Source organism: Nansenia antarctica, assembly GCF_963989245.1.
Source record: "Nansenia antarctica genome assembly, chromosome: 4".
Lineage (NCBI taxonomy): Eukaryota > Metazoa > Chordata > Actinopteri > Argentiniformes > Microstomatidae > Nansenia > Nansenia antarctica.
In genome coordinates this window covers 74,728,952-74,743,369 of record NC_137689.1, presented here as the reverse complement: position 1 = coordinate 74,743,369, position 14,418 = coordinate 74,728,952, and the positions used below count along the sequence as shown (strand labels likewise).

The following is a 14,418-nucleotide window of genomic DNA, read 5'->3' as shown; positions in this document are numbered from 1 at the left end:
CAGACTCTTTTAGACGTCGATAGATATGGCATCGCAACAACACACTTCACAGTCTGGAGTTCTCCTCCCCTCAGAGAGCAACAACACACTTCACAGTCTGGAGTTCTCCTCCCCTCAGAGAGTAGGAAGACATTTTGGCTTTTTTTTCTTTTCTTTCTACTAAAAACAATGATTTCACCTACCAAGGCAGAATACTCACAGGGGTTTCACATGTGCTCTGCGCTCTGCGAGCACACCGTCAAAACAAGCTTAGGTTTCAGTGCAAGGAGGAGGGAATTGAAACGAGTCACAGGTGTCCTTTGTCCCTGTGTCCCCTTTGTGTAAAAAAAGAGAGTAAGAGAGAGAGAGGAAAACACTAGAAAAAACTGGAATGATTTTTTCCTTTTTACAGTACGTTTTTACAGTACGTTTTTTTACAGTACTTTCTAGTAGTTTCTTCTTCTTCAATGTCTTCACCTTATAATATCCTGTATGTCTCTGGGTCGCCTAGCAACAAGCTGTACACAAACTGACATCGACACTGGAAGGTCAACCTGTACAAAAAGATGACGACATGACGTCCATCACTGTTCAAGCTAAAACGCTTCCAGATTATGAGAGAGGAGCTGAGAGGAGAGTGTTTATACGTTAGCCACGTTAGCCACGTTAGCCATGTTAGCCACGTTAGCCATGTTAGCCACATTAGCCACGTTAGCTACGTTAGCCACATTAGCCACGTTAGCTATGTTAGCTACGTTAGCCACATTAGCTACGTAGCCACATTAGCTACGTTAGCCACATTAGCCACATTAGCCACGTTAGCCACATTAGCCACATTAGCCACAATAGCCATATTAGCCACATTAGCCACGTTAGCTAGCACCAGTCGTCCTCCTCCCTCTCACGGAAGCTCCCGGCGCTCCCCCTGCTGCTGCTGCCGGCCCCCCCCGGCCCGGCGTTGACCCCCAGGGTGAAGTGGTACCCGTTGGGGACCCCCCCGCGCCCCTGCGAGGAGGAGGAGGAGGGTGGTGGAGGTGCGGAGGAGGAGGAGGAGGAGGAGGGTCCGGCGACCGCCCCCCCCGAGGCTGAGGCTGAGCCAGGGGTCCTGGGGGATCGACCTCCCCCTCCCCCTCCGTGGGTGCTCACCACGTCCTGAAAGTCGTCCGGTTCCTCGGGGAGTCCGCGCGGTAGGTGGCTAGCGTGACTAGCGTGACTAGCGGCGTCCCGCGCCCAGGGGCTCAGGCTGGGGGGGGGGGGCTCCGGCAGGTTGCGTGGGTGGGGGTAGGGGGCGGCGTCCCCCCCTGTCCCCCGCGCCCAGGGGCTCAGGTTGGGGTCGGAGCCGATGCGGGTGACGGGGATGGCGGAGGAGGGGGGGCCGGGGGGGGAGGCGGCCGCCGCCGCTAGCAGGGACTCGTGCTCCGAGAGGCCGCGGCTGAGGCGGGACGGGGGAGGGTGGGGGAGGGGGTGGGGCCCCCCCGCGGGGGAGGAGTTGGCGGTCTTGTAGGCCACGGCGGGGCGGGGGGTGAGGGGGGTCTGGGGCAGCTGGCGGCGGCCGCGGCATGGCGTGCTGGTCCCCGAGGCCCCGCTGCCTTTAGCCAGGCTGACACCCTGCAGGAGACAAGGGAGACAGGGGGGTTAGCGTTAGGGTTGGGGCTAGGGGGTTAGGGTAACAGGGGGGTTAGGGTGCAGGAGACAAGGGTTACAGGGGGGTTAGCGTTAGGGCTAGGGCTAGGGGGTTAGGGTTACAGGGGGGTTAGCGTTAGGGTGAGGGCTAGGGGGTTAGGGTTACAGAACTAACTGGGTGCAGGAGACAAGGGTTACAGGGGCTGTTAGGTTAGGGTTAGGGCTGGGGTGCAGGAGGAGACACGGGAGACAGGGGGGTCAGGTTAGGGTCAGGGTTAGAGCTAGGGTTACAGGAGGGTCAGGGCCTTTAGCCAAGCTAACACCCTGCAGGGGACAAGGGTCACAGCAGGGTCAGGGTTAGGGCTAGGGTTAGAGCTAGGGGCTTGCGTGACTTGCGAGACTTATTTTTTGGGATAAAACTCGTGAAACGTATCAAAAATAAGCCTGGATTTTCCTTTAGCGACGTTTTTTGGACTACCCCCCAGGACCACATGGACTTATCATCAATAACGCACCAGTAGACGACATTAACACCAATTAATTCCACCTCTCACGGCACTGTGGAGGAAACTCACCTGATTACTTCCTGACCGGTCAGGTCAAAGGTCTCGAATCACGATATACATACATTTATTACACAGCCCTAACCTAAAGTACATCTAAGTAAGTTGAAATATCTTAATATATATATAATATAAAATATCTTCTGTCTGTGACTCCACTAGTTTTAAGACAACTTTTAGAAAGAGACATTTTCCAGTCAAAAATAATTTAGCTTATTTTAAGTAGTATTTCCCCCTTTTTTCTTGTTTTTGAGAGCTGACTTTTCGCAGTGCAGGGTCTCTCACCTGCTTGAGGAAGCCCACCTCGAGGGTCTCTTCCCCCCCTACCCCCCCCCCCTCCCACAGCCCCCAGGGCCTCTCACCTGCTTGAGGAAGCCCGCCTCCAGGCCCTCCCCTGGTGAGGTGGAGCGGCTGGGCCCGGCCGAGACCGTGTGGCTGTGCTCCCTGCAGCCGTAGCGGTCACACGAGTAGTAGCGCTGCTTCTCCCCCGCCGCCGAGTGGTGCCGCCGCTCGTGGGAACGTCCGCGGTCACGCTCCCGCGCACGCTCCCTGGACACGCCCCCCTCCCAGGACACGCCCCCCTCCCGGGACACACCGCCCTCTAGGGGGGCGGGGAGGCCGGGGGGGTCGGCAGGAGAACCTGGGATGGACACAAGGAGAGAGACACGAGGTTAGGAGGATGGTGGTGGAGTGTGTGTGGGTGGGAGTGGGCGTGGGTGTGTGTGTGGGAATGGGTGTGTGGGAATGGGTCTGTATGTGAGTGTGTGTGTGTGTGTGTGTGTGTGTGTGTGTGTGTGTGTGCGTGCACGTGTGCGTGTGTGTGTATATATATATATATATATATATATATATATGTGTGTCTGGAGGCTAACCACCTGGAGGCTAATCGCCTGGAGGCTAACCACCTGGAAGCTAACAGTCAGGAGGTTAACCTGTCTGGAAGCTAACAGTCAGGAAGCTAACAGTCTGGAGGCTAACAGTCTGGAGGCTAACAGTCTGGAGGCTAACCGCCTGGAGGCTAACAGTCAGGTGGCTAACCAACAGGAGGCTAACAGTCAGGAGGCTAACCACCTGGAGGCTAACAGTCTAGAGGCTAACAGTCTGGAAGCTAACCACCTGGAAGCTAACCACCTGGAAGCTAACCGTCTGGAGGCTAACCGTCTGGAGGCTAACCGCCCGGAGTAGCTGTTTCTCACTCCTCATGCGTCAGAACCCAACGTGTCCTGGTGTATCTGGCCCAGAGGAATGTGTGGAGCCTCTCCTGCCCTGCCGCCCGCCCGCCCGCCCTCCCTCCCTCCCTCCCTCCCTCCCCCCCTCCCTCCCTGCCGCTCCAGGGAGGAGGGGTACTCTGCCTCTGCTCCGCCCGCCGTTCCGCTGCCCTGCTAGCAGAGTACCATAAATCCCGCGACCCCCGAGCCTGTCCACCCAGAGCCTGTCCACCGGGCCCTTTTATCCGGGCAATAAAGCCCAGCTGCTGCCCTCCCTACTACCCCTAACTACCCCTAACGACCCCTACCTACCCCTAACTACCCCTAACTACTGCCCCCCTACCTACCCCTAACTACCCCTAACTACCCCTAACTACCCCTAACTACTGCCCCCCTAACTACCCCTAACTACCCCTAACTACCCCTACCTACCCCTAACTACCCCTAACTACCCCTAACTACTACTGCCCTCCCTACCCCTAACTACCCCTAACTACCCCTAACTACCCCTACCTACCCCTAACTACTACTGCCCTCCCTACCCCTAACTACCCCTAACTGCTGCCCTCCACACAGCTAACAGAAACACCACCACCACCAGTGGCATGATCTCTATTGCAGATGACCACCCCCTCCCCCCCTCCAACAGTGGAGTGGACAGACTGACCAAAAAGCACCAAGTCACCCATGACTCCCAGTTGCTGTTTCACGGTGTGAGAGACGTGAGCTCATACAGAGCAAACAGGGGAGGAGATCGAGGGGTGGGGGGTCGAGGTGGGGGGTCATGGTGGGGGGGGTCGTGGTGCGTGTGTCCAGGGACGGCCTGGGACAACACAGCGGTGGTCCTGGACTTTCTGGGAGCTGGGAGGGGGGGGCACGGCGGGGGGGGGAGGGTGCGTGCGGGCAGGGCAGGGCTGCGTGTGAAAGAGCGATATGCGTGCCACGCCGAGAGAGAGAGATGGGGTAGTACAGTACGGGTGTGCGTGTGAAACTGCACTAGTGTTTGTTGTGTTTTTTGTTCGCTAAAAGCCGTAATTAAACCTGAGAATAAATGTGATTAGCGAATTAAGACGGAATTACACACCGACACACTTTCTTGGCATCAGACGACCTCCGTTCTTGGCTTTGGGTGAGGCTGAGGGCACTGGCGGACTCAGAAGGGGGGGGCGACCGCCCCCCCTCTGCAAAATTAGAGGATGTGCCATATTGGCTGCCCTTCCAATGGTCTAAACTTGACCATGTGCACTGATGGGGTCCCATGTTGTGCAGTAGGTGCCCTTTTTTTCTTTTCGCCCCCCCTGCCCTTCACAGCCTGAGTCCACCACTGCCAGGAAATGACTTAAATTGAAGAGGATGAAAATGCACTACACCCCCAACCCTTTAGACAGCCTGAGTCCGCCACTGGCCGAGGGTGAGGCTGAGGCTGGCGGAGAGAGAGGGTTCTCTCCACAGAAACACAAAAAAGGGGGGGTCAACACTAGAACAGCCATGGGTGGGGTCATTAACACTAGAACAGCCATGAGGGGTCATTTGACTCTGTGAGTAAAAGATTTCTTTTTATATCTTTGCACTCGATCGAATTTCAGGACCCTCCTTTCATGACTTGTCCTAGATATGTGCGTTCCACCACCCAGTTTTACAGTTTGTTGTGTTCTGTCTGCACTGCTGTCTGTCCTGTGTTGTTTTGTTTGCATTGCATCTAGAAATGCTCTTACTGTAATGCCAAATCAAATTCCTATATGTGTATGCTTAATGTGTATGCATAAATGGCAATAAACGTTATCTCTCTCTCTCTCTCTCATCTCAGTATCCTTACTTTTTTCAAAACCACATCAGGATAAGCTAGTATGAAGATATTTTTGCAGTTTTTCTGTGTAGGAGGAGGGCAGGCTAATTTAGGTGTTAGCCAACTAGTGGTCAACCCGAGGGCCGAGGCGGCTGGCTCTTATAGTCTGTAAAAAAAAGGCACGGCTGTTCCAGTGACTGCTACTTACACACAACGATCACCAGGTGGCCGTCTTGTTAATCAGCCTGCCTCCTACACAGAAAAACTGCAAAATAGCTTCATACTAGCTTATCCTGATGTGATTTTGTGAAAAAGTAAGGATACTGGGTGGTAGAACGCACATATCTAGGAAAAGTCATGAAAGGAGGGTCCTGAAATCTGATCGAGTGCAAAGATATGAAACATTTTTACTCACAGGGTCAAATGACCCCAACCACGGCTGTTCTTCCAGTGTTAACCTCATTCAGTGGCGGGTCTGGTCCGGTCCTCACAGCGAGATGAGACGGAGCTAATTCGCGTGGCTGTGCAGCGGGTGCAGCGGCCGCGGGGGGGGGCGCCTGACCGCTGCCAAGCAGCACGAGGGGGACCGCTGCTAGCGAAGGAGCTTAGCCTCGCGTTTCATAACCCCGGGCCGCGCGGGACGGAGTTGGAGTACAAAGAGGGACGGGGGAACGTTCACAAATCAAAACATCTAATCCTCAGGAAAGCAGATTGTCCTGCTAAGTCTCCCCTCTAGTCCCAGAGGAGAGGCTTGACATGCAACAATCCCGGGCTGGAATTGGAAAAAAATACTTTTTTGGGAAGCGCAACAGAAACGCTTTTCCGACATAACCCGATCATGGGCCGCTAATCCCATGAGGAATTCTCTACCACTGTGCTAAGCTAGGAACAGGAGCCAGGTCTCTCTCTCTCTCTCTTTCTCCCTTCATCTCTTGGTCTTTCTCTCTCTTTCTCCCTCCCTCCATATCTCTCTCTCCCTCTCACCATCTCTCTCTCCCTCTATTTCTCCCCCCCCCTCTCTTTCGTTCTCCCTCTCCCTCTCTCCCTTTGTCTCTCTTTCTCTCTCTCTCCCTCCCTCCCTCCCTCCCTCCCTCTCTCTGGTCTCGTGTCTCATGTCTTAGGGCCAGATCTTTGCTCAATTACATGAATTAACATTTCGACATCGACCAAATTGTGACTTCCACTGTAAGAGAGTCATTTAAGGGCCGGGGTTCGTCTGGGTGGGGGGGGAACGTCTACGTGCATAAGTGCGTTTCTATGTGTGTGTGTGTGTGTTTTGTGTGTGTGTGTGTGTGTGAGTACAGCACATGACCAGATAAGAAACGTAGGTGCACGTGAACATGTATAGGGAATTAGTGTGTGTTTTGACAAAGTGTGTGTTTTGAGCGTGTGGTGCGGTGGCCCCCCTCCCCCCCTCCCTTCTCACCTGCCCCCCCCCCTCTCCCTTCTCACCTGCCCCCCCCCCCCTCCCTTCTCACCTGCCCCCCCCTCCCCCTCCCTTCTCACCTGCCCCCCCCTCCCTTCTCACCTGCTCCCCCCTCCCTTCTCACCTGCCCCCCCCCCCCCCCTCCTCTTCTCACCGGCCGTGCTGGAGGGCTGCACGCTGGACCCTGTCCTGTCCAGGGACTTCTGCTTCTTGTCCCGGTCTCTGTCCCTGCGGCGGTGGCAGCGGTGGTGGTGGTGATGGTGGGCCCGGTCCTGGCCCGGGCCCGGCAACGAGGAGCCCTGGGTCTGGGTCTGGCTCTGGCTCTGGTTCTGGTTCTGGTTCTGGCCGGGCCTCTCCAGGGCGTAGTTGCTCAGGTTCACCTCCAGGGGGCGCTGAGGGGCCAGCGTGGACGCCGACCGCCTGATGGGGCTCAGGTCGACGATAGGCTGGAGGGGGGGGGGGGGGAACGGAAAGAGAGAGGGATAGAGGTGAGCGGAGGAAGGAAGTAGGGGAGGAGGGAGGGAGGGGTAGCTAGTGTAGCGTAGCCGGGTAGCATTGGAGGGGACACTCAAAGCACTGGTGAAGCACCAAACTGTTCACCACCACCACCACCACCACCACCACCACCACACACACGAGAGACGATAGCCAACAGCACAACCCGGTGGAAACCGTCGGCATGGAGACCGGTGTTCCACCTTTGTTCCTCTCCCGGACAACAGATGTTTGAGGAGATGATGGACGGCGAGGATGAGAGAGAGAGAGAGAGAGAGAGAGAGAGAGAGAGTGAGAGAGCGTTTCTGACAGAAACAGAGAAGCGATTGGATAATACTCACCGCGGGGTCATCCTCATCGCTTTTCAACACCAACCACCAACCACCACCACCACCACCACCATTACCAACCACCACCACCACCATTAAAATCACAAATGTTTTGGCACAAGTGGGTAGAAACTTGTGATAAAACCTAGCAGTCAGGGCACTGCTAGGAACCTAAGAATAGGTGAGTGTTGACATTTCCCTCTTCATAGCGTCTTCAGACACGTTTGGTATCTCTTTCTGGAGAGCAGTATCCGGTTGTTAAGTCGTGACGTGTTGCCGGGTCCAACGTTGGCTGAGGCGCTCTCTTCGAAATGCCTCAGTAATAATAATAATTCATTATATTTGTATAGCACTTTTCCGAGGCTCAAAGACGCTGACAAATATGGGAAAAACTGGAAAGTGCTGTGTCCCTTGTTGTATGAATAGGTCCCAGTCTAAAAAACGATTGAACTGTCATTCTACTGCTGTAGTACACTGGTACTCTGGTGCTTTAGTACACTGGTACTCTGGTGCTTTAGTACACTGGTACTCTGGTGCTTTAGTACACTGGTACTCTGGTGCTGTAGTACACTGGTACTATGGTGCTTTAGTACACTGGTACTCTGGTGCTTTAGTACACTGGTACTCTGGTGCTTTAGTACACTGGTACTCTGGTGCTTTAGTACACTGGTACTCTGGTGCTTTAGTACACTGGTACTCTGGTGCTTTAGTACACTGGTACTCTGGTGCTTTAGTACACTGGTACTCTGGTGCTGTAGTACACTGGTACTCTGGTGCTTTAGTACACTGGTACTCTGGTGCTTTAGTACACTGGTACTCTGGTGCTTTAGTACACTGGTACTCTGGTGCTTTAGTACACTGGTACTCTGGTGCTTTAGTACACTGGTACTCTGGTGCTTTAGTACACTGGTACTATGGTGCTTTAGTACACTGGTACTCTGGTGCTTTAGTACACTGGTACTCTGGTGCTTTAGTACACTGGTACGCTGGTGCTTTAGTACACTGGTACTCTGGTGCGGGGAATTTCTGGTTTGGACCCGTTTGACATCAGACTTAACAACCGAATAGTAGGGGTTTTGCTCTGGACATCTAACTGACAGTTAACAGCCTTTAGTTTGAATTCATAACTGCCAACGTTTAAACGACCTGGCAGTTACTCCTTCATTCACTGACAGCTTCTGTCATGAACGAGTCAAAATACCCTTTTTTAAGTTTAATAGTTTATAAAAACCACTTCAGTGTGGTTCAATGTCGAGGTGCCAAACTGCTTAAGAGGGAAATGTCTCCACCCCGCCAGATTCTTATCTGACCAACCGGCGCTGCCTGCAGGGAACTGAGGCGATAGGCTGGAAACACAGGCTGCGTTGTGGCGCCACCTCGTGGCCGTAGCCTGCAACTGTCGATCCACGACACCAAGGAACACATCAGACCTCCTGACTTGAAAATGTTACATTCTTAGGTAGTTCTTAGGTCGTTGTTTTAGTTGTATTTCTTAGTTTTAGTAGTTTAATTGGTATAGTACAGCCATGATGACTTGGTGTGTGTGGAGGGATCGACTCTGTTGTTCCAGAAGCTTCTATCACCCAGTCCCGGCCGGCAGTTGCGGTCGGTAGTCATGACAACGTCAGAGAGAGAACGGTTATGTCAAAGTAGGAAAGCAGCGTTGCTGTCCCTGTCAACATGAACAGACCACACACTACGACTAATACACACACACAAACACACACACACGCACACACAAACACACACACACACACACACACACACACACACACACACTAAAACTAACACACACACCACCCACAGAAACACTTTCTCACGAATCACAAATGTCATATCACTTCATAGCAAGAAAGCAGGAGAGAGTGTTTGCCCCACCCTCGGTGTATGTGGGGATTTGCAAGGACAAACAATGAAACATTTATTATTATTATTATTATTATTATTATTATTATTATTATTATTATTATTATAATAATAATAATAATAGTAATAATTATAATAATAATAATAGTAATAATTATAATAATAATAATAATAATAGTAATAATAATAATAGTAATAATAATAATAATAATAATAATAATAATAATAACAGTTATTTTGATTGACTGTGACCCACTACGGTCTGTGTGTGTCTGTGTGTTCTTAAAGGTGAGACGAACTCTGAACTCTGACCTCCGAACTGGAATAGAGGGAAGCACATGGAGGCGAACACAAAGATGGGAAGAAAGAAATAGGAGAAAGAGTGAGAGCGAGAGAGAGAGAGCGAGCGAGAGAGAAGAGAGAAAGAGAGAGAGAGGAGAGGGAGAAAGCGAGAGATTGAAAGAGAGAGGAGAGAGAGAGAGAGAGAGAGAGAGAGAGAGAGAGAGAGAGAGAGAGAAGAGAGAAAGAGAGAGAGAGGAGAGGGAGAAAGTGAGAGATTGAAAGAGAGAGGAGAGAAAGAGAGAGAGAGAGAAGAGAGAGAGAAGAGAATGAGAGAGTGAAAGTGGAGAGAGATAAATAGAGAGAGAGAGAGAGAGGGGGGAGAGAGGCGGAGCAACAGGTGTACATACTGCCAGGTAGGTCCCAGGGGTGTGGCGAGGATGGCTCCGCTATCAGACAACACACAGGGGGGAGGGGGCACACATTAACCATGGGTCTCAGGGGGGGAGGGAGGGGGGCACACATTAACCATGGGTCTCAGGGGGGGGGGGGGAGGAGGAGGGAGGGGGGCACACATTAACCATGGGTCTCGGGGGGGAGGAGGGGGAGGGGGAGGGGGGGGGAGGAGGGCACACATTAACCATGGGTCTCGGGGGGGGGGAGGAGGGAGGAGGGCACACATTAACCATGGGTCTCAGGGGGGAGGAGGGGAGGGAGGGAGGGAGGGAAGAGGGAGGAGGAGAGAGAAGGGGGATGGAGGGGAGAGGGAGGTAGGAGGGGGGACTTGATTCAGAAGTATGTAGGAGAGGTGGAGAGAGGAGAGAGAGAGAGAAGGAGGGGAGGAGTGGCTGGGGACACAGACAGGTAGACAGACAGACAGCAAAGCAGGACAGACAGGATTCATACAGCCTCTGGTCACATGAGACAACGTGAACCAACCAACCAATCACACAGCTGGAAAAGAAGATCAGAGAAAAACATCCTTCGGACAGGTGAGTGGGGAGGACCAATGAATGAACAGGAAAAAAAAAGACAAGAAAAAGACTTGAGGAAGGATGAGTTAGATGAAAACAAGGCAGGACTGATGAGCGAGCCCTGTGGAACGCCTAACGAGAGACAGCAGACAGGTACACATCAGTCAGGGCAGCACAGTAACGTGGGACGTGGTGGGGACATTTGGGATCAGGAGGGCTTGTTGAAGAAGACATATTCCACACGTTTTTTATGTTCCATGCTCATTTTTCCATTTTACAGTTTTGGCATTTGACGCCTTATTCCAAAGCGACTTACAATCAATACATTTGAATACTAAGTAAGTGAATCATCAATCCACCAGTCGTAGCAGGAAGAGTAATCCAGCTCAGGCCTGGGGCCGTTGATAGAAGGAAAAACCTTCTTCTATCACCTTCTTCTAGACCTAGTTTTTTATTATTATTATTTTGGTTTATATTTAGACACTGGAGAAACAGAGAAACAGTACAAGGGGGCAATAGAAGTTTTTAGGGACACAGTAGAGGGGAAAAGCGTGTGTCTTCAGGAGACGCAGTGCTGGGGGGCAGTAGATGTCTCAGGAGGAGCGGTTAAGGTGTAACCTGAAGACATATTCCACAGGTTTTTTATGTCCCATGCTCCTACAGTCATCTCCGTCTCCGATCCAGGGGCACAGAGAGAAATGACATGTTTAGTGACACACCGTCAGAAAAACCACCATGATGTCATTCATAATTCATACAGTATGTTGTGTGTTGAGCTACGGTATGCAGGCTACCATCTGACACGCTACACGCTTTCACCACCAAATTCACTTCAAGGTTTCGCAGTAATTGTGTGTCAAGGCATATCGTCGGTGATGAATAGTCCAATAACAGCTCTGCTCTGTCCAGTAACAGCCTGGTTTCAGCGCTGTAATTCAACGCCAGCGCAGTGAAAACACAGAGGCACATACCTCTCGGTTTAATAGGTATATGTAATACATATTATAGTAGTGTAAATACCTGTATCCCGCCAGGGCTACAGTACGTTCGGGACGTTTTAGTGTTGTTGAGTCAATATTGTTCTGAGACGTGACACGAGAGACTGTGAGGAGATACAGTAGATGCCATTCAGCTGACGCGTTGATCCAAAGCGACTTATATTGCAGTGAGCGCATACATTTTTTTTCAGTATATGGTCCCAGTGGGAATCGAACCCACAACCATGAGTTGATGTCAGCTGACAGAGAGGTGCTCAGCTACAGTTCACCTCTGACTGTTTTTAGTGCCTCCAGATAGTATTCAGACCCCTTCACTTACTCCACATTTTGTTGTGTTATGGACTCCATTTAGAATGGATTAAATTAAAAGGAATTTGCCGTCAATCGAAAAAAATAGTTTTTTGAAATGTCAGTTTCATTTCTAGCTCCAGCGTACGTCACCCGCTAGCTACTGCATCTCTCTTCTGTCTTACACACACGCCTTTCTCTCTTTCTTTCTCTCCTTTCCCTCTCTCATGTACTCCTTCACCTTTACTCTCTTCCTCCATCCCCCTGTTTATGGCACGGCAGCACCAACATGCAACATCTACGCAAGTTTCAATATCTCATCTGGTCTGTTCGTAAAACTGAATAAGAGTGAAATAAGTCCGTTATTGTGTTCATATTCCAATGATGTTTGGCAACTATCAGACGCCAGATGGTATTCCTTGGGGAGGGAAGAATAAGGAATAAATAATAAATAATAAGTGATTTAATAAAAAAAGATTACATTTTTCTCAGCCTTTCTCAGACTGAAGGACATGGTACAAAAAAAAATGAAGGCCAGGTTGAGTAGAGTATTCCGTGGGTCTCCTCTGAAAGTGTTAAAAGAAGAGTGAGGGGTGAGGAGGGGTGAGGAGGGGGAGGGGGTGAGTGATGGAGGGCTTACGTAGTATTCGGCGTTGAGCCGGGGCATGGAGGCAGCCCTGCCGTGTCCCTCCAGACCAGAGTACCCCCCTGCGATGTCCCCCCCGCTCTCCACCTGCCTCAGCTCCACCTGTTCCTGCAGCAACAGGAAACAGGAAGAAGTCAATCTAAGTAAGATGAAATATCTTCAATCAAGGGAGATACTATATGCTGGCTTGTGTCTCACTGCACTAGTTTTTTTTCTTTTACTTGTTTTTTAAGTCAATCTTGGCAAGTATCTCTAGCTGTAAGTAATTTTGGAGTACATACACACACACACACACACAGACACAGACACAGACACAGACACAGACACAGACACAGACACAGACACAGACACAGACACAGACACAGACACAGACACACACACAGACACAGACACAGACACAGACACAGACACACACACACACACACACACACACACACACACACACACACACACACACACACACACACAGACAGAGGGGTACCTGAGCAGAGTGGGGGACGTCCACAGACTGGCCTCTCTGCAGGCTCCTCCTGGGGCGCCCCCGCCCCGCCTCCTGAGGCAGCTCCCCCGACCTGGACTCCCTCAGGGCGCCGCGCTGCCCCCTGCTGCCGGGAGGGGAGAATACACAATACACAATAAATAATAAATAATAAATAATAAGTGATTTAATAAAAATAAAAAATAAAACACAAAAATGTCTCAGCCTTTCTCAGACTCAAGGACATGGTACGAAAAAAGAAAAAAAAAAGGAAAGTAAAAAGAAATCCTACAACATTTTTAAAATCGTAGTCAAGGTCAAAAAGCTTGGTGGAGGAGCTCAGGCAGCTAGCTGTGTGATTCAGGACCCATGCTGCCTTGGTGTAGGAAGGCCAGGCTGAAGGCCAGGCTGAAGGCCAGGCTGAAGGCCAGGCTGAAGGCCAGGCTGAAGGCCAGGCTGAAGGCCAGGCTGAAGGCCAGGCTGAAGGCCAGGCTGAAGGCCAGGGTGAAGGCCAGGCTGAAGGCCAGGCTGAACAGATAACACAGTTTAACGATAGTTTCAAGGCCGGCGATGGCTATGAGCAGGAAGGGGGGGGGGGGGGGGGCTCACAAGTTAAGAGATTTTTTTTTTTTACAATGGTTGATATTCTGGGGGCTTGTTTGAATGTTTACTGTCTGTGGGACTGTATAGTACGTCTATCCACTTAGCGCTGCCCATAGCCACTGCCAGGCTACCACTACCCCCCCCCCTCCCCCACCTCCACCCCTACCGCCACCCCAATGGGCCCATCTGCCCACCCAAGTGGTGGTTCTGGCGCCGGTCCAGATACGCTCACTCATTAGTCCTAACGGGCCGTCTGGACCTCTGAGAGCTTGTTCATGAACGCCTGACAGAACGTGTGCTGCAGGGGAGGCTGCTGGAGGTAGACATCGGAGGCCGGGGCTCATTGTAACACACAGGGTGTAATGAGGAAGTGGTGTCAACATGTCTTAATACTATTCCTCATGTCATGCCCAGCCTCCCATGTCTACCTCCAGCAGCCTCCCCCGGTGTGTCTGTCTGGGCGGCAGCTGCTGTGTGAAGACCTGAACACAGGATCTGTCCAATAGCTGAAGAGAACGACGTGATGACATGCACGCTGTAAACAGGCACTCACCCTGCGTCCCCATTGGTCAGGGAGGTGGTGGTGGGCGGGGGCAGGAGCTGGGGCTCTGGGTCGGGCTGGGAGGAGGGGGGCGGGGGCTTGAAGATGATTGGCTCGTGCTCCTGGATGTGGGTGAGGGGCAGCATGGGACGGAACAGGGTGCCCACCTTACTCTGCAGAGAGGAACAGACCAGGGTCAGGGGTCAGGGGTCAAGGGTCATTAGAAATCCATATAATTAAATATCATTCTGTTCCTTTATCATCAGAGTTCTACAGCAGCTTTCCTTCACAAGAATAATGGTGAGGAAAAGATCAAATCAAAATTAAGTTAAATTA

At 51.7% G+C, this 14,418-nt stretch overlaps 1 protein-coding gene across 1 annotated transcript in view; it reads right to left on the bottom strand.

The window, feature by feature from the left end:
* Window positions 1-855: 855 nt before the first annotated feature.
* cacna1bb (calcium channel, voltage-dependent, N type, alpha 1B subunit, b) overlaps window positions 856-14,418 on the bottom strand; it is a gene marked incomplete at both ends in the record, with an annotated part of 101,562 nt that continues 87,999 nt past the window's right edge. The window contains 9 exon segments of the mRNA XM_080529719.1: window positions 856-984; window positions 1,126-1,587; window positions 2,528-2,805; window positions 6,740-7,031; window positions 9,965-10,003; window positions 12,455-12,568; window positions 12,942-13,065; window positions 13,287-13,466; window positions 14,095-14,255. Coding sequence (XP_080385845.1) covers window positions 856-984; window positions 1,126-1,587; window positions 2,528-2,805; window positions 6,740-7,031; window positions 9,965-10,003; window positions 12,455-12,568; window positions 12,942-13,065; window positions 13,287-13,466; window positions 14,095-14,255 — 1,779 coding nt within the window.